The sequence below is a fragment of the Panthera uncia genome, chromosome F1 (genome assembly GCF_023721935.1).
Source record: "Panthera uncia isolate 11264 chromosome F1, Puncia_PCG_1.0, whole genome shotgun sequence".
Lineage (NCBI taxonomy): Eukaryota > Metazoa > Chordata > Mammalia > Carnivora > Felidae > Panthera > Panthera uncia.
Window position 1 is genome coordinate 11,906,516 of NC_064813.1, and position 22,224 is coordinate 11,928,739.

General features: G+C 46.6%; 1 protein-coding gene across 10 annotated transcripts in view; it reads right to left on the minus strand.

The window, feature by feature from the left end:
• Positions 1-21,682, minus strand: part of SELP (selectin P) — a 39,752-nt gene extending 18,070 nt beyond the window's left edge. The window contains exons 1-9 of one of the 10 annotated variants that reach the window (XM_049633894.1): positions 21,577-21,682; positions 13,094-13,184; positions 11,102-11,488; positions 8,367-8,474; positions 7,730-7,915; positions 6,784-6,969; positions 5,996-6,181; positions 4,331-4,516; positions 2,326-2,511 (exon numbers count right to left, since the gene is read on the minus strand). In XM_049633894.1, coding sequence (XP_049489851.1) covers positions 2,326-2,511; positions 4,331-4,516; positions 5,996-6,181; positions 6,784-6,969; positions 7,730-7,915; positions 8,367-8,474; positions 11,102-11,488; positions 13,094-13,184; positions 21,577-21,579 — 1,519 coding nt within the window. In that variant the 5' untranslated portion in view covers positions 21,580-21,682. Of the gene's footprint in view, positions 1-2,325; positions 2,512-4,330; positions 4,517-5,995; positions 6,182-6,783; positions 6,970-7,729; positions 7,916-8,366; positions 8,475-11,101; positions 11,489-13,093; positions 13,485-21,576 lie in introns of those variants that run through there. The other 9 variants (XM_049633891.1, XM_049633890.1, XM_049633886.1 and 6 more) reach the window with 9 other exon arrangements.
• Positions 21,683-22,224: the final 542 nt, after the last annotated feature.

Genomic DNA, 22,224 nt, shown 5'->3' on the forward strand with positions numbered 1-22,224 from the left:
AAAATAAAGTAAAAAAACAAAGTAAAATAAAGTAAAATTTAATGAAATTGTATAAATTTTTCAAAAAAGAAAATGTGGAGAATAGCATTGCATAGCTTCCAAAATTTTTACAAAAGCAAAAACACCCTATGTGTAAATGTTAATAGTTGCCAACTAATGAAACTATAAAGTCTAGATTCAACGTGGTGACATTTAAAAATGAAGACTGAGAAAACGTATGGTTTGGGGTGCTTCTTTTTCACCGTTTGCTTTGACGGAACCATAGTCAGTGACAGCAGGGCTGAATCCGGGGCCATTCTCCAGCCGCTGACTTCGAACTGCCTGAGGTTCCAAGCGCAGTTTTTATACCTTTCTCTTCCCTTCACCTCTTCCTCTCTCCAGGTACATTCTCCTCGGTCTGATCGACTTTCCCAAAGATCTAGGCATTTTCTGCCACCCGAAACGTCTTTCTGTGTTCAGGGTGTATGAGTGTGGGGTGGTAGAGAGGAGAGGAGACAAGAAGACTGTAAGGACACAAAGGAGGGTCTCGATGACCTGGAGTCTGTGTCCAGCTTTTGTGGCCTTGCCCACTGATAGCTGGGGTGCATGTCAGAAGGCAACAGGGCAAAGGGGACACTGAAAAGGGAAACTGTCTGATAACACTCTCTCATAAGTCTTACATCAGCCAGTGGATTGCAAGCCTCGTGGTGCCTTCCTGCCCAGCCCACATTCAGGTATTTCACTTGATCTCACCCGGCAATAACAGGAGAAAGTTCAGTCGGAGTAAACAAAGAACTAAAAGCAGAAGGGAACTGGGAGGTCACAGGAAGCTGTGGTGAGTGTCAACCTCGTTGCTGTGAAACACAGGCAGGACAATGTGAGGCAACGAACTGTAATTCGGATTACTGTGATAGAATTCTATGGAAGAATTCTAATCCCTGTGATAACCCTCTTACGGGACTCCAAGTTCTTCCCCAAAGTTCCATGGACTTTGGAATATATCCAGGCTGCAATGTAGCCAGGAATAAAGCCGAGAAGGCTAAATCACAAGCCTTACTCTGGTCTTTCCAGACCCTGCTGGAAGGTGTATTCAACCCCAGCACCAGTGGCTTGCCTGCTCTCTGATGCCTAGAAATGCAGGACATCCAACTCTGCTGAGTTCATTCATTCATTCACTCATTTACTGTTGTCCTAACTTAGCTGTGGGGTGTGTGTGTGTGTCTGTGTGTGCACTTGAGTGTGACCTGAACAGCAAGTGGTTTCCTCTTCATTAAAAACACATGTCTGCCTGCTTTCACTCAGATGTTGAAAGCCTGTGCAAAGTGACAGGCAAAGGCAAACAATGCAGAATTATCTGGTATCATCCCTATTTGACTTTATTATGAAAATTGAATCTGCATCACGAAAATACTAATTGCCTAGAGGGAAAAATGAGCGGGGAAAATTTTGGGAGAAGTCATACGAGAGTGCCAACCATGCCTATCTCAGGCTGGGAGTATTTAAGACGATTGTTTTGTGTGTGTTTCTTTATTTCTCACTTTTCCGTAGCTTTTATAAATGAAAACCCTGCTTCGTAAAAGCAATTGCCATAAGCCTGAAAAACCGGATGCACTGAGTGGAAAAAGGCACGAGGGGTATGAAAAGCCTCTATCTGTTCTTCAGTTGGCAAACACAAATGACCAGAGACAGTTCTGGTTCTTAAAATATTGGCAGACTACCCTGGCTTTCTTTTCAGCTCCATACAATGGGGATATATACATGCTGAGGCTGAATATGCATGTTTTCTCTACTGAGGATCCTGTAATCTTGCATTTATAGATTAATTGCTTCCTCTCTGCATCACTCTTCACTTTACCCTGAGTCTACTTCTCCATTCCTACGCAGATCTTGGAGGATATCTGCAGCACCTGTAGATCCTGCCTCTCCTGCACTGTTATCCCCAGAGGTCATACTCCAAGGTCCCCAGGAGCAGAGTGCTGGGTCAGCCTTGGTACAGCCATCCTGAAGCTTTTTTTTTTTTTCCCTTCTGGCCTTTCTAGGCACTGTTTTCAGCCACGTGAGAACAGTCTACCTGGTTCCTGATAGAAGCTTCCAGGTCCTAGTAAAGGTCCTGGTAAGGAGTGCACAGGGGGTAATTCCCTAGCTCTGATTACCAGACACCCCGCCACTGGTGTTACCTGCCTGGCCCCGCATTTGGGATCACTGGGTCACAAGATGAAAAGCGTTTCTTAATTTTCCGGTCCATTTCAAGCTTCTGGCCCCTAGACAGTGACCACCGCGAAAATACAGCCTTTTAAAATGCAGCCTACCCTGGATTTCCCAGACGCTGGAGAGAACTCAGCTTACCCTGGCATTGTGGGGGAGGAGCACTCCAGGTCCCCGTACCCAAGCACCGCAGCTCGCCTGCTCCCACCAGGAGTAAGCCCTCGTCACAGGAGAAGCTGCAGGTAGATCGGTACCGAAAGGCTCCAAACGGGTGGGAGCAGTTCACCTGGGCCTGGTCTGGAGCCGGAAGATCCCGACACTGCAGCGCTGAGAGGTGAGGAAGTAAGGGAGTGAGGAGAGGGGATCACACGAGCTCTCGTTCATTTTGACCCCTTAATCCCGTCTAGCGCCAAGAGCAGGGATTTCTTTTTTTTTTTTTTAATTTTACTTTTTATTTTTTAAAACGTACGTCCAAATTAGCTAGCATATAGTACAACAATGATTTCGGGAGGAGATTCCTTAGTGCCCCTGGCCCATTTAGCCCATCCCCCCCTCCCACAACCCCTCCAGTAACCTTCACTTTGTTCTCCCTATTTCTGAGTCTCTTCTGTTTTGTCCCCCTCCCTGTTTTTATATGACTTTTGTTTCCCTTCCCTTATAAGAACAGGGATTTCTGGGGGCGCCTGGGTGGCTCAGTCGGTTGAGCGTCCGACTTCAGCTCAGGTCACGATCTCACGGTTCGTGAGTTCGAGCCCCGCGTCGGGCTCTGGGCTGATGGCTCAGAGCCTGGAGCCTGCTTCCAATTCTGTGTCTCCCTCTCTCTCTGCCCCTCCCCCGTTCATGCTCTGTCTCTCTCTGTCTCAAAAATAAATAAAAAAAAAAAAAGTTAAAAAAAAAAAAAAAAAGAACAGGGATTTCTGAACGGGGCATGTTTAAACCGGAGGATGAGAAATGGCACAATGGCACATGAAGGATTTTATGAAGAAAATTCTGAGGCATCGTAAGCATTTTGGCAATATGCAGGAATAATTTTTTAAACCTCATACTTTTGGACCCACGAGTCTATGCTAAGTATGTAATCAAAATGAATAGCAAAAAATCAATCCCCGGGGGCACCTGGTGGCCCAGTCGGTTAAGCATCTGACTTCACCTCAGGTCATGACCTCGCAGTTTGTGAGTTCGAGCCCCGCGTCGGGCTCTGTGCTGTCAGCACAGATGCAGGGGATTCACATCAATTGCCCAAAGATCCCAGTAAATAGCAACGTGAAATGCCAACATTGCACTTCTGGGACCTGACTTCTGTGTGGGGTACCCCTCGTAAAAATCATAATCCTAATGACTTCCCTGTGTCTTTGTTCTCCTATAAGAGCAAAATATTGAAAACATGAACTACTGAAAGAAGATCACTTTGTAAAATCAGATCACAGACATATAATTTATGAGGTAACGTTATTATCATTTTGCATACATTTGTAAAACTCATAGGAGTTTTTAAAGTGAATTTATTTATTTTGAGAGAAAGAGAGAGAGAGAGAGAGCCCATGAGTTGGGTCGTGCCAGAGAGAAAGGGAGAAAGAGAATCCCAAGCAGGCTCCGCGCTGTCAGCACAGAGCCCCACACAGGGCTCGAACTTGCGAACCGTGAGATCGTGACCTGAGCCAAAACCAAGAATTGGATGCTTAACCGACTGAGCCACCGAGGCACCCTCAACTCATAGCAATTTCAAGCTTGCTTTTTACCCACATTCATTCACAACAGTAATGAGGCACGTAGGTGAGGCAGATAATAATACTCCCGCTCTACAGAAGACACTGAACTTCTGAGAGACCAAAACCTTGTTGCCTGGGAATGACAGAACTAGACTAAATGCCCTGCCCCTTACTCTTCTACGTTGCTCCTCATGCATCATTCCTTCCTCCCAGTCCCATCTTCTTCACGCCAACCCACTCAGCGGGTTTCAATCGGTGAAACCTTCACCTTGAGTTCCAACATGCTGTAACGAACGGGTGTTTCGCTCACCATTTCGTCCCTAGGGCCAGCACAAAGGGCCGGGTAGTTCTTAGTGAACGTCTGAGGAATAAATCAATGACTGCTAACTGCATAATAAGCTGAGAGACACAGAAGGAACGTGCCGATGTCACATTACCTTCACAGACCGGGGCGGGCGCTGTCCACCGTCCCAAGTCAGTACACTGGGCCACGTCGGCTCCTTTCAGCCTGAAGCCATCAGCACAGCGGAAGCTACAGCTGGTGTTGTATGGAAGCGGTCCCGAGAGTGGGGCGCAATCCGTGCTTCCATGGACCGGACTCTCCAGTGGCTCACAGGCAATGGCTAAATGGAAAAAGTTGTCGTCTGAAACTGGGTCATGGAAGGGCTCAGTTCTTTCTCACAAGAGCCACTCAAGAGATGCGTCTTCCTACCCATATTATCAGTACGTTCAGAACCCTGAATCCTCCCTTTTCCAAAAGGGAAGCTGCCTTGAACACCTTCCTGTGCCCTCTTTGCCTGGGTCACTCACCTGCCCTTTGATCTCAGCTTAGACTTCACTGTCCCTAGGAAGCCTTCCCTGACTGCCCCCCTCCCAGCAGCTCAGGGGTAGGGACTCCCCTAGTGTGCTCCCCACAGCCCCTGCACTGTGCGGAGACTGCTGTGGTCCTGCCCTTGGACCACAGTCTCCCTGAGGCTGGGCTTAGACGTTCCTAGTTGCGTCCCACAGCCTGGCCATGTTTGGTACTTTGAAGGGTACTCTTTAAATATTTACTGATGATATTTGCAGAACTGGATCAGGCAGGAGGAGATATATAACAGGCTGGACGTTTAAGGAAAAAGCTGAAATAACATGGCTTATTGTTGACATCCTATTAGCTAGGTTTATAAAATGGTCGAGTGGGCCATATCTCTGAAACACAGGATGTCAGCGTCATCAGACTCTAATTGCCAAGCGAGTGCAGGCCAAGGACAGTTCCTGCACAGAATTGAGCCCTGAGTGGCCTTAGCTCTGATACAGACCAGTTTCCTCATGTGCATCCTTGATAAAGCATTTCATTTCCAGGCTATTCCTGGGTTTTTTTCAGAGTGTGAAGACCACCATCACACCCTGGGCTTAGACCTCTGGTTGCTACAGAATCGGAGCATCAAAGAACCAAAGATCCTCCAGAGCTTCTCTCTTTACAGATGAGAAAAGGAAGGTTCAGGAATGAGTTACTTCCCTGACGTCCTGTATCTGGACGGCAGCAGAGTTGGGCTTGTGATCTCCATCTCCTGGGCACTCACTAATCCAGTCTTCAGTTTCCTGCTCCCCTGTTCACCCTCTCTGCCTCAGAAGCTGAGGGCAGGAGGCAACTGCAGAGAATTCAGCTTTGTGCTGTTGTGTAACCGCCTAGGGTTGCATCACGGCCCCTGTGGACGCAGTGCGCCTCGCTCCTTTGTCCAAGTCACCTCCAAATGCTAATGGGGAATCCCCCTCTTTGTCCTAATAGCCACCATTCTGGCTTCCTCTCAAGTAGAGGACATTGTCCCACAGCTTGTATTGCCAGTGAGGCAGAAAGGGAAAAAATGAGGCAGAAATGAAGGTTGATTGAATCCCCAGTCTAATGCTAGCTACTTTCTACGTGCTGTTTAACTGTGTCCTTTTTATATACTTCATTCTCACAAAAGCACCTTAGCTCATTTCATGGATGAGAAAACCATGCCTCCGGGAGGCTGAACAACCTGTTCCAATGTCAGAACCTGAAGGAGGCTACCCTGAGCCTTTCCACTGCGCCATGGCCCCTTTCTGGGCGGAAGAGGGCTACTAAAGGAAAATCCTACCCTCACAGGCTGGCAAGGGTGCGGTCCACTGGCCAGAAACAATGCAGTGGAGAGTGGCCCAGCCTCTCGCTTGATAGCCAGGTTCACACTCAAATCTGCAGCTGGAGCCATATGCAAAGGCAGTGAGGGGATGAACAGAGTCCATGGTCCCTTTGCCAGGGGCTTCCAGGAGCAGACACCGCACAACTAGAGAGAACAACCAAGGACAGAGAGACAGATACTAAGGAAGGAGAAAACCCAGACCCACAGCTGGAAAGCAATGATAAAACTTCGTCCAGGAAATCCAGGTGGAGCTAGAAATCTGTAAGGGCCAGGAGACCCTAGTGATGATTTGTCCAGACTTGGACAATCCATCCACAGGGTGACCTTAATCTTAAAAAAAAAAAAAAAAAGACTCCTCCAAGGTTTTTATAATGTCCTCTATCCCTTTATCTCTATAAACCTGTCGTGGTAGGTCTTCTAGTATCTAGAAGACACTAGAAGGATGTAGATGCCATCCTTTCCTTCTTGTGTGAAATTTATGAATGGAGCCATTCTGAAAACTGCTTGAGGGCTCTGAGTTTAGGCCAAGGGAGGACTTTTTAAATTTGTTTGTAGCCAGATCAGCCTCTTGATTTTTCTGGAGCCTGGCCCTCTTTTCCCATCCTGATGTACTAAGTGGCAGGTGGAAAGGAGAGTCAAGTTGTGGTGATTCAGGCCAGCTTATCCATAGACCCCCACTGTCCTCTGTACTCATAGCAAGGACTGGTACGGTAGACGTCGCATATCCCCAACCCCTGGAAACTCACCTTCACACCCTGGGGGTGAGGCTGTCCACACCCCCGAGGCTGTGCACTGCACCACCTCTGGCCCAACTAATGCAAATCCCTCTTCACAAGCAAAGTGGCAGCTGGACCGGTATTGGGGCGCTTCCGGAGAGGAAAGACACGTCATGCTTCCTCGCTCAGGAGTCTTCAGGGGTGGGCACTGGGCAGCTACAAACAACCACAGAGCAAAGGTGTGAGCCCTTGGGTTATGCCCAGCACCTGTGAAACCTTAGGATGCCCCAGCAGCCGTCCGCACCTTCCGTAAGTGATGGGCAAGGTGAAACACCTGGTTGGTTCAATGGTACTTTCAGGAGCCATTTGGAAAGATCCAAACATCCCCATGTTGCATTTAAAGAAGCAAGGTCAAAGTATCAAATTAATAAGACTCAACCCCTAGGTCCTCATTACTATACTGTTCACTTTGCAATAAGCAAAGGGAGAGAGGTCCCTTTGTGATGCTTTTGCCTGAGAATCAAGAATTAAGGTGATCACCTCACTCTATAGATGCAAAACATCATGAAAATCAAAATCAGTGTCACTCTCATTGATGGGTAGTAGTAAAAATCAGAATTCCCCATTGAATGCAGATGCTCATTATTTCTCACATTTTTCTAAGGTTTTTTTTTTTTTCTTGAGAGGGAGGGGGAGAGAGAGAGAGAGAGAGAGAGAGAGAGAGAGACAGCGTGAGGGGCAGAGAGAGAGGGAGACACAGAATCCGAAGCAGGCTCCAGGCTCTGAGCTGTCAGCACAGAGCCGGACATAGAGCTCAAACCCATGAACCATGAGATCATGACCTGAGCTGAAGTTGGACACTCAACCAACTGAGCCACCCAGGCGCCCCAATCGCTCGTGTTTTTTAATGGAGAAAGCTTATTTTCCCCTTATTTTCTAGTCATCGTCGAGGATGGAAAGAGTACGGTCCACATACCTATACATTGCGGTGGGTTATTTGTCCACGTTCCGGAAGCCAAACATTCCAGCTTGCTGGGTCCATTCAATTCGTACCCTTCAGCGCAGTGGAAGCTGCACTCTGAATTGAAGGAGAAGTTCCCGAGAGGGTGGCTGCAGTTCATGAGCACATGTTGGGGGAGACCAAATTCCCCACACTCTTGGACTGTGGGGACAAAACGTTAATTTTCTTTTCATTGCAGGTTTAAAGACAACGTCAGGTTTGCTGGACGTTGGAACTCTTTGTATGACCCTCTTAATCCTGTCTTCCTGGGCTTAGTCTCACCCAACCTGGTCATCTTTACTTGGTTCCTTTGTGTTGGCTACATCTTGGGATATAATCATTCTTTCAGTGGTTTTTATTTCAAGCAAGCAAAATCAGCCTTTGTTTTGCTTCCCTTTTACCGTGTAGGTTGTTTTGAACCAATGGTCTACGGATAAAAGGTTTCACCCAGAGGGCGTGTCTTGGGACACTTTGAGTGGGGCTGACTGACTGACCCCAGAGAGGACCAGGATGAGCTTTACCCCCTAGAGAGTCTCCAGCATGATTTGCTTCCTGGACCACCTCCAGCACAAGACCAAAGGCCACAATAATATCAACAAAACAGCGCCCTCACCATATTCACATTCTGGTCCATAGAATCCGGGGAAGCAGGAGCAGGTGTAGTTCCCGATGGTCTCAATGCACTCTCCTTGCTTGCTACAGGACATGTCCTGGCAGGACGCTGCACGGATGCAAAAGGGTCAGTATGGTATGCATTCCCGGGAGGTGTGAAGAGAAGTTAGATTCCTTTCCAAGCCGCAGACTCAGCCCCTCTTGCTATAAGACTGAGCTAGGCAAGCAACACAAAACTACAGTGTCCTCTGGAGTGCCACCCTGTTCCCTGCAAAGGGCATTGGGGAAGCCTACCAGAGCATTGCATAGCTTCCATTTTAAGCTGTTGTCTAAGGAGGGATTGCTTTGTGTAGCCCAGAGAGACAAAAGAGCCACTGATCGATGTGTAGACAGAGAAACTCCTCTATGTGGTACAAAATAGATTGTGGCTTTTTAACCAAGAATATGCATAGAGTTGTATTATTACGGAAACCCCTATGAGGGGCATTACAACATAAAGGCTGGGCATCAGATGTGGCGGGGCGGGGGGGGGGGGGGGGGGGGGGGTCACACATATGTCATCAGAGTCCTGGCTCTGCTGCCTACTATTACAGGACCTCAGGCAAGTGACTTCTCCGAGGCCAGCCTGCCCCGGGTTAGGGCCAAAGCCCTTCCACTGTTTGTTGATTTCAAATCTGTGCCCAGCGCCGCACAATGGAGGGGCAGGGGAACCACCTGAGATGCTTAAGACCTCCTCGTGGTACAGGACAAACAATCCCATGGAGAGATGTTTCACGGGCCTAAATATGCCAGGCTTAGGTAGTGCAGAGTACGACTGACTAACCACACCCTTCTCAGTGAGTCCCAGTGGAGAAGGGCTGAGGTTCCTTTCCTACAAGAGACTCTTTGTGGGCGTGTGCATCATGCACCCGATGGAGGGTTCTGAGAATGGCGTCACTGATGAGGTCATAGCTGGGGGCAAGGCCTGTGGCTATATTTTCTCGTGGCGTTTCCTCTGCACACATTGGGCCACTTTAGGGTTGATTACAAGAGGGAAGTCATATGTCACATTCAGGCTTGTGCTAGATGATGTCTACCTACATTCCCTCTCAACTCTGAGAGGCTCGAATTCTAGAGGTCGTGCCGGTTCTACAGGAGGGCATTCCCGAGGCAGCCGGCAAGTTTGGTGGGGCTGCACAGGGGCCCTGGGAAGGGTCGGAGTAAAGGGAAGATGCAGGAGGCGATAGAGGTCTGGTCCACGTCTTCCATCGTATTCACCTTGACCCCACCAATGTCTTACAGCCGTGATACCCGTGCCCTATGTTCTTGGAGCACACATGGTTTGTTCTGATCGTAGCTTCCTAAGGATCTCAGAATGATCTCATGTGCTACAGGGGGCGGGAGAAGCCACATCAGAAAGATGCAACCGGTTCCAGCGTAGGCGCGTGACCCCAGGAGGACCACGCTTCCACGCATGTCTGCCTACTCGGGAACCGCTCACTCTGTTGAGAAGCGAACACACTTGCAGGGTCTCTTCACTGTCAGTTCCCTTCCCTCATGCCGCTGGTCCCTACCAGCACACCTGAATACATGCTGCCGTCGAAGGGAATCTGTAAGCATCTGCGATTCTCGGCCCTGTTCTCGTGTTGTCTCATGAGAAGGCAGAGTAGAGAGTACCGTAGCATACGCGGCCACAAAACACCAACTTTAGAGTCGTGAGTTTGAAACCGACTCTACCATCAGGTAGCTTCGAACCTTGAGCAGATTCCTTCATAGCCTGGACCTTCCTCTCATCAATGAAATGAGAGGACCTGACTGATGAGGTTCTCACTAGGACTAAATGAAACTAATACGAAACAGGCTTACGACCCATGAACTAATAACATCACAATAACGTAGTGATGTACAATAGCTATCAGTTACAGCTGTGTCTCCTAGGGGCCAAGTTATCTTCCAACGTATACTGCCCATCATATGAGGGCGCAGTGGTGCCGAAAAGCTCTGGGTATAAATTTTAGGGGACTAGAAACTCCTGAGCATCTATTTAATCAGTTGTACACTGAGGAAGGTGGATCCGATGATTGTAAAATGTCCTTCTAGGGGCGCCTGGGTGGCTTGGTGGGTTAAGCGTCCGACTTCAGCTCAGGTCACGATCTCACGGTCCGTGAGTTCGAGCCCCGAGTCGGGCTCTGTGCTGACAGCTCAGAGCCTGGAGCCTGTTTCGGATTCTGTGTCTCCCTCTCTCTCTGCCCCTCCCCTGTTCATGCTCTGTCTCTGTCTCAAAAATAAATAAACGTTAAAAAAAAATTAAAAAAAAAATGTCCTTCTAGCTTCAGAAAAACCCAGGTTTCTCTACTCCTGATCTTATATTCTTCAAGGTGCTCCTTAATGCTGCATGATTGTAGTTTTTTCTTTTAATTACTTTAATTTTTTTTAAGTTTATTTATTTTGAGAGAGAGAGAGAGAGAGAGAGAGAGAGAGAAGCAGAGGGAGAGAATCCCAAGTAGGCTCCCCTCTGTCAGTGTAGAGCCCGATGCAGGGCTCAAACTCATGAACCGTGAGATCACGACCTGAGCAGAAATCAGGACGCTTAACCTGCTGAGCCACCCAAGCACTCCAACTGTCATTTATTCTTTGTTTTCACATACCTGACTTTGTGACTCGATGTTATTGACTCAGTGGCTCTATTAGTGAACCAGGGAAGGCTTTTTTTTTTTTTTTTGAAACAGATAAACTTCAGAGTACAGAAGCTCCTACCTGTGTAGCATAGCGCCCGCTTCTTTTTCCAGCAGGGCTCATCGTTCCACTTGCCAGGGGCCGACACGCTCTTGATGTAGATCTCCACACAGTCCTGGTTGTTCTTCTTGTTGTTGGGCTCGTTGTCAGCCCAGTTCTCGGCCTCTTTGGTGAGGACCTTTTTGGTTCCCACCCAGGTCCACTTATCATTGATCCTTCGGATCCCAATCCAGTAGTAAGAGTTGAAGTAAGGCATGACATCATTGAGGTAAGCGATCTCTTTTTTATTCTGGATGGCCACTAAATCCGTGTAATGCTTCTGGCAGAACATCCGGGAATAATTCCATGAATATGCTTTGATGCTGTAATTATAGGTCCACGCTGCCACTTCTTTCTGCTTTATTAGTTCTGAGTAAAGGAGAGCGAGTGCCAGGTTAGCATCCTTCACCGGGAGTCCGTGAGCATAAATACGCTTCTGTGTAAGTCAGATGGGGTTCTGACTGGAAGACAAAGCTAAAATATGACTACGTTGGGTCCAATCTAGTCGTCTTAAGAAGGAAGAGTGGTTTCCATCTTTCACCCAAACACATATATATGTGAAGTCAAAATAAGAAAATGTACTGTTCTGAGGACGCTTGGTACTAAAAGATTTGGAATCATAAGAGAACAGAGTTGGAAGGGACCTTATGAGGCATCTAGTCTCCTTTGGTAAACGGAAGAGACATAGTAAGTAATTTGTCCTGTTTAAAGGACACACAGAATGTCTTGGTGGCTGCCTCATATCTACAGGTTCAACCTCTTCACGTGGAAAATAAGATGCCTTATGATCCGGAGCCTACCTGCTGGGCCAGCCTCATCACCCGCCATATTTACCTTCTTAGCAAAACAGAACTCCCACTTCTGTGCTTTGCACATGCTCCCTGCTAGTCTGGCTGCCCTCCCCACTTATGCCTGGTAAACCTTTCCTCGCCCTGCTTTCCTTGACTTCCCCGGGTAGGCACGTCTCTGCCTCCGCTTCCCGTTATCGCCCTCTGGGCGTTGGAACGTCTCTTCATATGACACGGTCCACACCGGCCAGATTGTGAATTTTAATCTCTGGGTCCTTAACACCAAGCACAGAGCATGGTGCTTGACAGGTGTTCAGTAAATACTTGTTGAGTGAAGCACAACGTGTTTGTGGCAGAGGCAGGTCGCAAACCAGATCTCCTGGCCTGCGATCCTACGCTCGTTCCACTGCTCTTGACTGTTCTTCTTTGATAAGTTACGCTACGCCCTTCATCTCTGCTCACTCACGTGGCAAAATAGGGCTTAGAACAAGCCGTTTGAAGCAACGCCTGTGGCAGCAAGTAGAAATAAAGTTTGTGCCCTCTGAAAGTGTAAGGGGGACTCTGATGAAAGCTGTTGTTATCGTGGCCAGTGGGAGCTCACCCGGGCCAGAAGAGGCCAGATCCCACACGAAGAGGTGTACAATGTAAGCAATCAGGCCTGGAAGTGCCTCTTTTTCCTGTTTATAGAATCTTGTTCCTATTCAACCCTGTCCTCTGCTGCCCGCATGAGGGTCATTTATGTTTGTCCCTCCCCCACTGACACCTCTACTGCATTGTTTTGCCCTAAGACTTTATTTTGGCATCACCAGGGCTGCGTTATTGACTTTCATGGACTCTGGGCAGCTTTTCTTTTATAAGCTCCTTCCTCTGTAATAAAATACTAAAAACTATATTTTATAATTGCATTAGTAGAAAGACATACATATCAGTACGGTATACTAAGACCTTTTTGTGGGTCCCTGACAGTACTGTGGACCAGGGCCTGCTGTGCCCAGTGGCTAATTGGTCCTGGATATGTCCATTTCAGTTTGTGCCAGAGCCTTTCCACCAATATGATGGTGTTGGGTGCATTTTTCTTCAAGGCATCTGGGCGGGAACAGTTTTCCCATTCCTTGTAACAACTGGCTAGCATCCTTAACTTCCCCTCATTACTCAGGCCTAGACGAAAGGTTAACACCAAGTTTACCAAAGATTAGGGCACTGAAGCAAAGGAGTTGGGCAGTTCTGAAGATCACCGTCTGAAATCTCCAGTTCCAGATGGCTTTTAGGCAGCTGGCCTGAAACGAGAAAGGAAAACTTCCTTTTAGTACCCAGGTGAAATCAGCGTGGCCCCCCAAATCCCTGTTAGTCATCATTGTGTTGAGTTCTAATCCTCCTTGTTTCCAGCAGGGTGGAGGTTCAAGTGCCCTGCTTCCTTCTTGTTTCTCCCTGCTCTGCTCCGAGCCCTGCTCTGCACCCAGGCTGAGGACAGAAGTTGTTTCTTCTTTCATTCGATAAGTATTTATCAAGTAACTACTTTGTGCAACTAAGATTTTTCATTTACGAAACATTTTACAATTTTCGTGTAAGAAGAGTATTGTCATTATTATTATGCAATAATCTTCCTGTAAGAACCAGTATGCCATACCCCAAAATAATAGGAAGTTGCACACAAACTCCCCGATCTGCACAGATACGTCTGACCTATACTCTGATGCACAGGGAATCGACAAATGGTGCTGGGCTATGCCGTCTGCTCTGTATTATTGACCTATCTCTTGTCTCCTTGCTTTACACTGGCGGCCTATGTCCACAGTACTGTTCAATATTTAATACATATGTGCGGTACCTATATATTTAATATTTATTAATATGTATAATAATCCTATTCCCTTTGGATCAATAGCAAGTACTATATTTAATGGGCTCCCTTCTGTGGGGACTTCATGAAATCTGTTAACATTTAAAAAATGTTTCGAGACAAATAAGTTCCGGGAATGCTCACCTTGGCCAACTCCCTCATGCTGCACATGAAAGTACTAAACGTTGATGAGTCTAAAATCGCGTATGCTTTCAAAAAGTTGAACCTTTTAAATGTGGATTTATTATTACCTTTTTTGTAAAAGAAGTGAGATTTAGTGATCAAGAAAAGACTTTAAGCTTAAAGTTGTATTATATTAGGTAAAAATTTTGTAGAGGAGGAGGAGAGAAGATGAATAATATAAAATTTCCTATTATTAGGAGCTTGCTTATATATTTTTTTAAGTGATGACGGCTATCAGATCACTACGGTATTTAATTCCACTGGAATAAAAGACATGATGGGACATTCACTTATTGTAAAAGGCTAATCTTTACAATGTGTTGGAAATCCCATCTCTTGTTAATTTTAAAACTGATGATGAAAAATACTAGCTTTCCACTTAGACAGGTGTAAGGCGTTACACAATTTTCCAGAATTCTCTCAGAGGCACAAAGAACAAAAGTATTGCTGCTAAAGAGCACAATAGTGTAGGCTGCATGAAGGGGACCCCAATATTCACCTTTGACCTTCCGCTGGGCTTCTCCAGTAGACTAGAGAGAAGTATAGTATTTTCACTCTAATGGTGCTCTCCCTGTGCCCTTTGGAAGTGGTTTTCTCCCTGTGCAGAGCGTTTCTAGGGGTTTCTCTGGCCTTGGGGCAAGCTCAAGGAAGTGTGTGGGGAGGCTCCTGCTTCCCTATCAGCGTCCAACTCCGGCCACTATCCTAAAAGAGCTGTTTCATGTCGTAACTTCTTTGTTTAAACTTTGAAATATGGTTTGGTTTAAACAGAATTGAGAGAGAGAGAGAGAGAGAGAGAGATGGTTTTAAACATTTCAAGGTTTTAGAGGACTTGGTAGGTGCTTCTGATCAAGCACAACATGTAAGAAAGGGAAATACATGATGCATCTCCTACTTTAATCTGATCATATTTTTCCGTTAAAAAAAAATCACTAAATATTAAGAATGACTCCTCACAGATTATGTGAGAGACGAAGGAGGCCATAAAGATTAATGCCAGGTCAGTTAAGCATTTCTCCAGCATTCTGCAGCAGATCTTTTGGACCGTGAATACTTGAGATGAGTTTCAGTGAGTAAAGATGATTTGCCTAAGATTGCTCACCTGGATGGATGTTGGGTTAGCATAGTGATTACCCTTGCGGGACTTTTGAACTCCTTTGAAAGCCAGATAAAAGCTATCGTCAGGATTCTTCAAAAAAAAAAAAAAAAAAGCACAGTTGCAATGTTTTTAGACAGTTTCAGAAGACTCAAAGATCCTCTAAGTCTGTCCACGTTTAATGGACCGCAAGTTCGAATCTCTGTTAACTGTAAGGCAGCACCTTGGCTCACTGGAAACTGACAAGGGTTTTATGTGGAGAATGGATGACGCCTTTGAGTGGTCGTTTTCCTCTGAGGCTTCCTTGGGGTGGGCAGGCCTTCCACACCTGCCCCTGTTCTACAGTGTCGTCTTCAGATCTAAGATCCTGGAAAGTTAATGGCTGTGTCCTAATGTTATTAAGCCTGTTTAGTGTTGAAACAAGAGGAAATGACTCTAGGAGAAATGGCCATGCGCTCTGCTAATCTTTAATGTTCTCTGGCAGCTCACTTCAAACTGGAAGTCACCGAGAAGCCGTCTGAGACTGGGTCATTAGAATAACATCCTGTGCCTGCGTAAACCTTCATTAAAGCCACTTCACACCACGATTGTCTTTAACTTTTACCTTTCCTAAGAACTACAAGTATGGGGTGAAGAGAGGGGCAGGGAGAAAGTGGAAGGAGAAAGTGTTTATCCCTTGCCCTCACTTGGCTTGGGTACTGGATGCCAGCACAAGTCCCATAGCTGCCGACATTGCGAGTGGCGCACAAAGTTGGGAGAGATGATACCGTGGAAAGGGATTCTGTTCTCCTGTCTACATTGTAGACCACAGCTTTGCACTTTTAGAGCAGAACTGACAAAGTCCCTCCCTGAACCCTTTGCCTTCTGCCCCTGATTTCTCTCCTTCCTCTGGTTCAGCTTCCTTAACTTCCTTGCCTCCCTTTACTCTCCGGCCTCCTCCGAACTCCAGCTTGTGAAATGGCCCTTGCTACCATTATCACTGAAATCCTAATTACCAAACCCAGTGAACATGTGCCCTTGTTATTTTCCTTGACCTTTCTGCAGCAATAAATACTGCTGAGTAGTTCCTTTTGTTTAAAATGCTTCCGTGGTTCCTTCTCTTGATCCTTCTCTTACATCTTGAGCAATTTTGATGAGTCTCCCTCTGAATCTACTTCGACCCCCTTCTGGCACTTGTAGAGATAGAGATTTCCCTGGGTTCTGGCCTCCATGACCCTATTCTCTTATCACTCATCTGCTGTCCTGAGGTCACCTTCTGGTCATCTCTTTGCCAACGGCCCCAACACTGTATCTCCATCCCTGACTTCCCTCTTGGGCGTGATGTCTGCAATCCAAGTGCAAAGCAAACAAATGATTGCCCAGCTGGAGGAGGATGCTGGCAGAGGCTTCTCAAGGGCAAGGGCTCTGCCTTAGGTCTGAATCTCAGCTATAGTAGAGAGCAGGTGCTTACTGCTTAATAAATATTTTATGAATGGATGAACAAATAAAGAGCAATGGCAGAGAAATGACTGAAAGTAAGATAGAAGGGTGTACTGAGTAGGAAAATGTTGGAAAATATGTGATCATTAGACCTAAGTATTTAAGGGCTACAGCAGTATTTGTATCACATTTGAAAGTATATTATTAGGCAGAAGAGCATAAGAAATCGGTGCAAAAAATGATCTTGGCACTTTTTCTCATTCTATTTGGGTGTGAGAGAAGCAAGGGGCATGATGGTTCACATCCCACGTGAGGGAAAAAATGAGTAGGACTCACTCTCTTCACGCCATGCGGGTAAGATAGAGGGATATGTGGAGAAGTGCGGGAATCAAGGATGGTTAACATAGGTCATGTGTTTCAGGAAAGCTGGGAAGGGTATCAAACAGCAGCAGCTCTTAGATGTTGGGGATGAGAAAGCAAATTTCTCTCCTTTGTCCAAACCCAAACCTGATGAACCTGTCATCAAATCCCACTGGCTTTACCTTCTGACCTGATACCTGGTCGTTCTCCGGATTTCCGCTTACTGCTACAGAACTAGTGGACACATCATCCTTTCCTTCCTGGACATCATCTGACTGGTCTCTTATCCTCAAGTTGCCCATCTTCCATTGTTTCTCTATAATGAAGTCAGAGTGATGTTTCTAACACAAAAACCTGACCGCATCACTTCACTACCTAAAATCCATCGGCTGTTCCTACCCCTTGAGCAATACCTACAAACTCCTCGAGATGACACACATAGGACCCCTCAAAATGTGGCCTCTATTTGTCAAGTCTCATCTCCTGCCATTAATTTTCAATTTATTTGTGCCTCTCCCCCCCCACCCCAATTCTACAATGCATTTGTAACGAAACATCTCGTAGTTTCCAGAAGGCACTGTATGTGCCCAATGTTCTTCTTATTGCCCAGAGCACTCTTTCCTTCTATGTGTGCCTGGCTCTATAAGTCCAAACATCTTCTCTTGAAAGGAGCCTTCTCTACGATCGATCCTTCCCCACCGGTCACCAAGACAGGCACTTCCTGGCCCCTTGTCTATTTCAGTAACTATTGATTTGCCAAGTGCCTACAATGTGTCAGGCGCTCTTCTAGGCACTGGCATTAAAATGGTAAAAACAGATATCATTCCTGTCTTACGGAATGTATGATCTATTGAGAAAGATAGGTAATGAAGCACCAATAAATACATGGCAGTTCATGACAAGTAAACGTGAAAACTGGAAGCTAGCGAGAAGTAGGGGAAATAAGGTGAGGCTATGTGATACAGGGACTTGTGGTCACCTTAGGCAGGGAGTTCACGGCAGACTTCTCCAAGGAGATGATGTTGAAACTGAGAGCAGAATGGCCAGAAGAAGCCATCCAGGGAGACGCAGGAGGAAGAGCATTGAAGACAGAAGGAAAAGCGAATGTGAAGGCTTTGGGTGGCAGCCCTGTGTGTGTGGAGAGTTCAAAGAACATGAAGCCATCAGTGTGGCTGGAATGGAATGAGCAAGAAGGGCATGACACGAAGCTGGTTACAGATCACTCCGGGCTTTGGGAACTGAAGCTGGGGGGTGAGATTTGGTTCTAAGTGCAAAGAGGAGTCAGAGGCCGGGGGGTGTGAATTTTAAGAGAGGCAATGATGTGGTCATTTGGTGTGAAGAACTGGGAGGTCCCAGAGGTCAACTGGAAAGGTGAGTTGGGGCCCGATCTTGCGGGTCTGACATAAATGTCAGCAGAAGGGATCCAACCGTCAGTGTTCTGAACAGGTGCACGTAACCATGGTGGCTGTGATGACTCAGAGGTAGAGAGGCTGAGCTGTGGAGAGAGGAGACTACTGTACTAGTCCCAGTGGGAGTAAATGGGGGACGGGCTGGGGCTGGGGTCAATGGGAATGCAAAGTGGGGAGGTAGATATGAGGGTCACTGGGGAGGCAGGACTATGCAAGGTGCTGGTGGCAGAGTCCAGGTTTCACAAGGCATTACAATGGACACAACACTTCCCTCAGGTTCTGGATGGGAGTGGTGGTGGCATAGCACGGCTATTGGTAGCCCCAGCTTAAAGGCAGACCATGAAACACAGTGGAAAAAAGAGGTCTCCAAGCCAACAGCAAGTTAGAAATAAAGACAGAAAGGAGCCCCGGACATTAACACTAAGAATCAAAGCACGTGTTTACATTAGACTACCGATCACCATTGTTTAGGTTGATATACTAGCATTAAAAATAAAGCAACATACCTAATTTTGAAAGTCCATCGGAACCTGGCTGAGCTACATCCCTACAAACATAAAAGAATCACTTTGTATTTGACTTTGTAACATTTCTGTTTGCTTTTCAGCCAGAGAGGCGAGACACCTAGAAGACAATGTAATAAATGCCATTCATGAAACCACCACGGCCTACTCTCTAGGGTTAGGTCCAGGGTCTTTTTCTCAGTATTGCCCATCACGTGGTAGGTCATTTTGACTTCTGACGATCTGATTAATAAGCCTCTGCTTACAGAATTCTGAAGCTGCATATTCTAAGAGCCAGTGGTCAGCCCAGGAGAGTGTGAACCACGTAGTGACATTTTGAAAAACAGGTCATGGAAGGAAGAAATAGAAGCCACAGACCTAAGATGGTTCCGGTGTAAAATGGCAGAGAATCCAGACCTGCTCTTAGCCCACTACATCTCTCCCAACATCAGTGCAACTTAACTGCAAGTTCTCAATCAAAGGCTCTCCTCCCTGAGATCCATCTGATGGAAAATACCCCACCAGCTAACTCTTAACCTCTTTCCTCAGGTCCTAGAGGTTAACTGAAGCCACTCTGAACTTGAAGCAATATTTACACAGAAAGGGTTGAGGTTCCGGAATCCCAGGGGCCAAATGTGCTCAGGGGCGAAGGAAGAGGTCTAGTCTTTGGAATAATGAAACCAGTGTCGGAGGTGGAGCCATCAGGCCTGGATTGCAGAGTTCCAGCCTAGTTTCTTTTCTTTTTTTTTTTTTCAAGTCATCTACCAGTTCTTTCTTTCTTTCTTTCTTTCTTTCTTTCTTTCTTTCTTTCTTTCTTTTAAAATATGAAATTTATTGTCAAACTGGTTTCCATACAACACCCAGTGCTCATCCCAACAGGTGCCCTCCTCAATACCCATCACCCACCCTCCCCTCCCTCCTATCCCCCATCAACCCTCAGTTTATTCTCAGTCTTTAAGAGTCTCTTATGGTTTGGCTCCCTCCCTCTCCAACTTTTCTTTTCCTTCCCCTCCCCCATGGTCTTCTGTTAAGTTTCTCAGGATCCACATAAGAGTGAAAACATATGGTATCTGTCTTTCTCTGCCTGACTTATTTCACTTAGCATAACACTCTCCAGTTCCATCCACGTTGCTACCAAAGGCCATATTTCATTCTTTCTCATTGCCAAGTAGTATTCCAACCTAGTTTCAAGATGCCAGTGGAGGAGCTTCTGAGCATAAAGCAAAGGAGGCGATAGGGTGGGTTTCCTAACCTGAGACCCATGTGGGGGTTGGGGAACCCCCTGTCCTTGCCCAGAAAGCTTGGTGTTTATGTGGATGTTTGCATTTTCATCTGGGACAGAGAGTTGTACTTTCACCAGAATCTCAAAGAACTCCACAGTCCAATGTGTTAATACGCTTCCGAAATAGAGGAGGATCCCAAAGAGAATAGAAGGAAGAGATGACTAAGTCCTTGTCCATGTAAGTTGACCAATACCGGGAATGTCTGATATGCAAAAGAGGAGACAAAAGCAATCCACGTTCTTTTGTCACTGGAGTTCAAACTCAGGACAGACTCAAACTCCTTCCCCCTCTCTCCCTAGTCCTCTTATCTCTATTTCTCCCCAACGCAGAAAATCCCCGTTGCCAATATTTGAAAAGTGAACGATAGTAAAGCAAAGAAGGGGTTGAAATCATGTGTGAGTGCTGCTCTCTTCTGGCATCCCGCAGAAAGGAGCTCAACAACAGAGATGTCCGGTTGGTTCCTTTCTAGCCACGGACTGCAGGGTTTGGGACTGTGGGAGAGACTCCTGGCAAGTTGGGGGTAAAACCGTGTGTTTCTTATCTGTTGATAAGTTCATGAATGCCTAGTTTTCCTTGGATCTTCCCTGGATCCCAAACCCCCAAGAATTTTTTTCTTTTTCACAACAATAATAGCTGACATTGACAAATCAGTTACCGTGTGCCAGCCTCAGATTTACACGCTTTTCAGAGCAAATCCTACTTAATCTTCAAAATGACACCATAAAGTAGAGCACCATAGGGGCACCTGGGTGGCTTGGTTGGTTAAGCGTCAGACTCCTGACTTCGGCTCAGGTCATGATCTCACTGTTCCTGAATTTGAGCCCAGCAACGGGCTCATGCTGACAGCACAGAAACTTCTTGGGATTCTCTCTCTCTCTCTCTCTCTCTCTCTCTCTCTCTCTCTCTCTCCCTCCCCTGCACACACTCTCTCTCACACACACAAAATAAATAAATAAACTTAAAAAATAAAGCAGAGCACTGTAAGTATGTCTATTTTACAGATGAGGAAACTGAGTCACTAACAGCACTGAGACTTAAGGCAGCTATGGAAACCATGTGGTTACTCTGCAAGAGTCCCAGCTGACTCCTAGGGCTCAGAGAAGGAACTAGGAGAGCCCGGATGAGAGAGCATTTACCCACAGGTGTGCCACAGGGCATTTGCTCAGCCTTGCCCTCAAGCCACAGAGAAGACCGATCCTGGGGAAGGGGGTCGAGGGTTTACCAAGATCTGTGCCCTCGAGAGTTTCTGTAAGCTCTAGTAGGCTGGCGCCGGGGAGCCAGAGGGCAGAAGTCTAGATGCAGACAACATCAAGCCTAACAGCGGGGCTGTAGGTGCAACACCTCGTCTCTGCAAGGCGCGGCGACTTCATTTGTGACACGGAAATAGCAACCTCACCTCCCAAGGATGTTGGGAGGGTCAAAGCAGACAGCAGGTTTTCAGATGCTCACAGTCTAAAGGGCTACTCAACATAAAGTGCCACGACCACTGCTCTTCTGCACTCTCTAAACCTTTGCCCGCCTGACTCAGCCTCCACGCAGCATCTCGTCCACCTCCCAGAGTACAGAGAAACGAACTTACCATCTCCTCTGCGCCTCGGCTTCCTCTAGGCTGTCTGCCCAACCCAGACTTTATAGCCTCCCTGCCTCCCCTCTGTGTTAAGCTGTTTAGAAAAGCAACTTCCTATTCAAGTTCCAGAATTTCGCCACAGCCCTTCACATGAAGTTGGATGTTGATAACACAGGAGTGGTTGATAATAGTTAGCAGTGGTCACCAAGGGGACAGGGGTCACCTACTTCAATGAGGGGGAGGGTCTGGAGACAGGGGCAAGTGTGAATCACTTCAGGACATCCCGGGCTAAGTGGTGCAGGAATAGTGCCCACACCCCCCCAGGAGTCAGGTTTCCTCTGATTATGCTACGAGCTCCAATTTAAGGTCGTACAACTGGAAAACATGCTTTGTCTTAATCATAATGTCCTAGTGTAAATATTCCAGTTACTGTGGAATCTCAATGAATGTTGACTATTCCAGAAGCGAGGCAAGGGACCAAAAATTGTAATAAAAATAATTAAGGTGGGGAAGGAAAAAAAACACTGAGAAAATCCTGGCTACTGGGGGCGATCGCTGGAAACAGTTTTGACACGAAATATAAAAGAGACATGGGTCGTTATTAGGAAAGGGTTTCTGCTTCTTGTGTCAGGAAAAAATGAAAGATGTAAAACTGGAAGG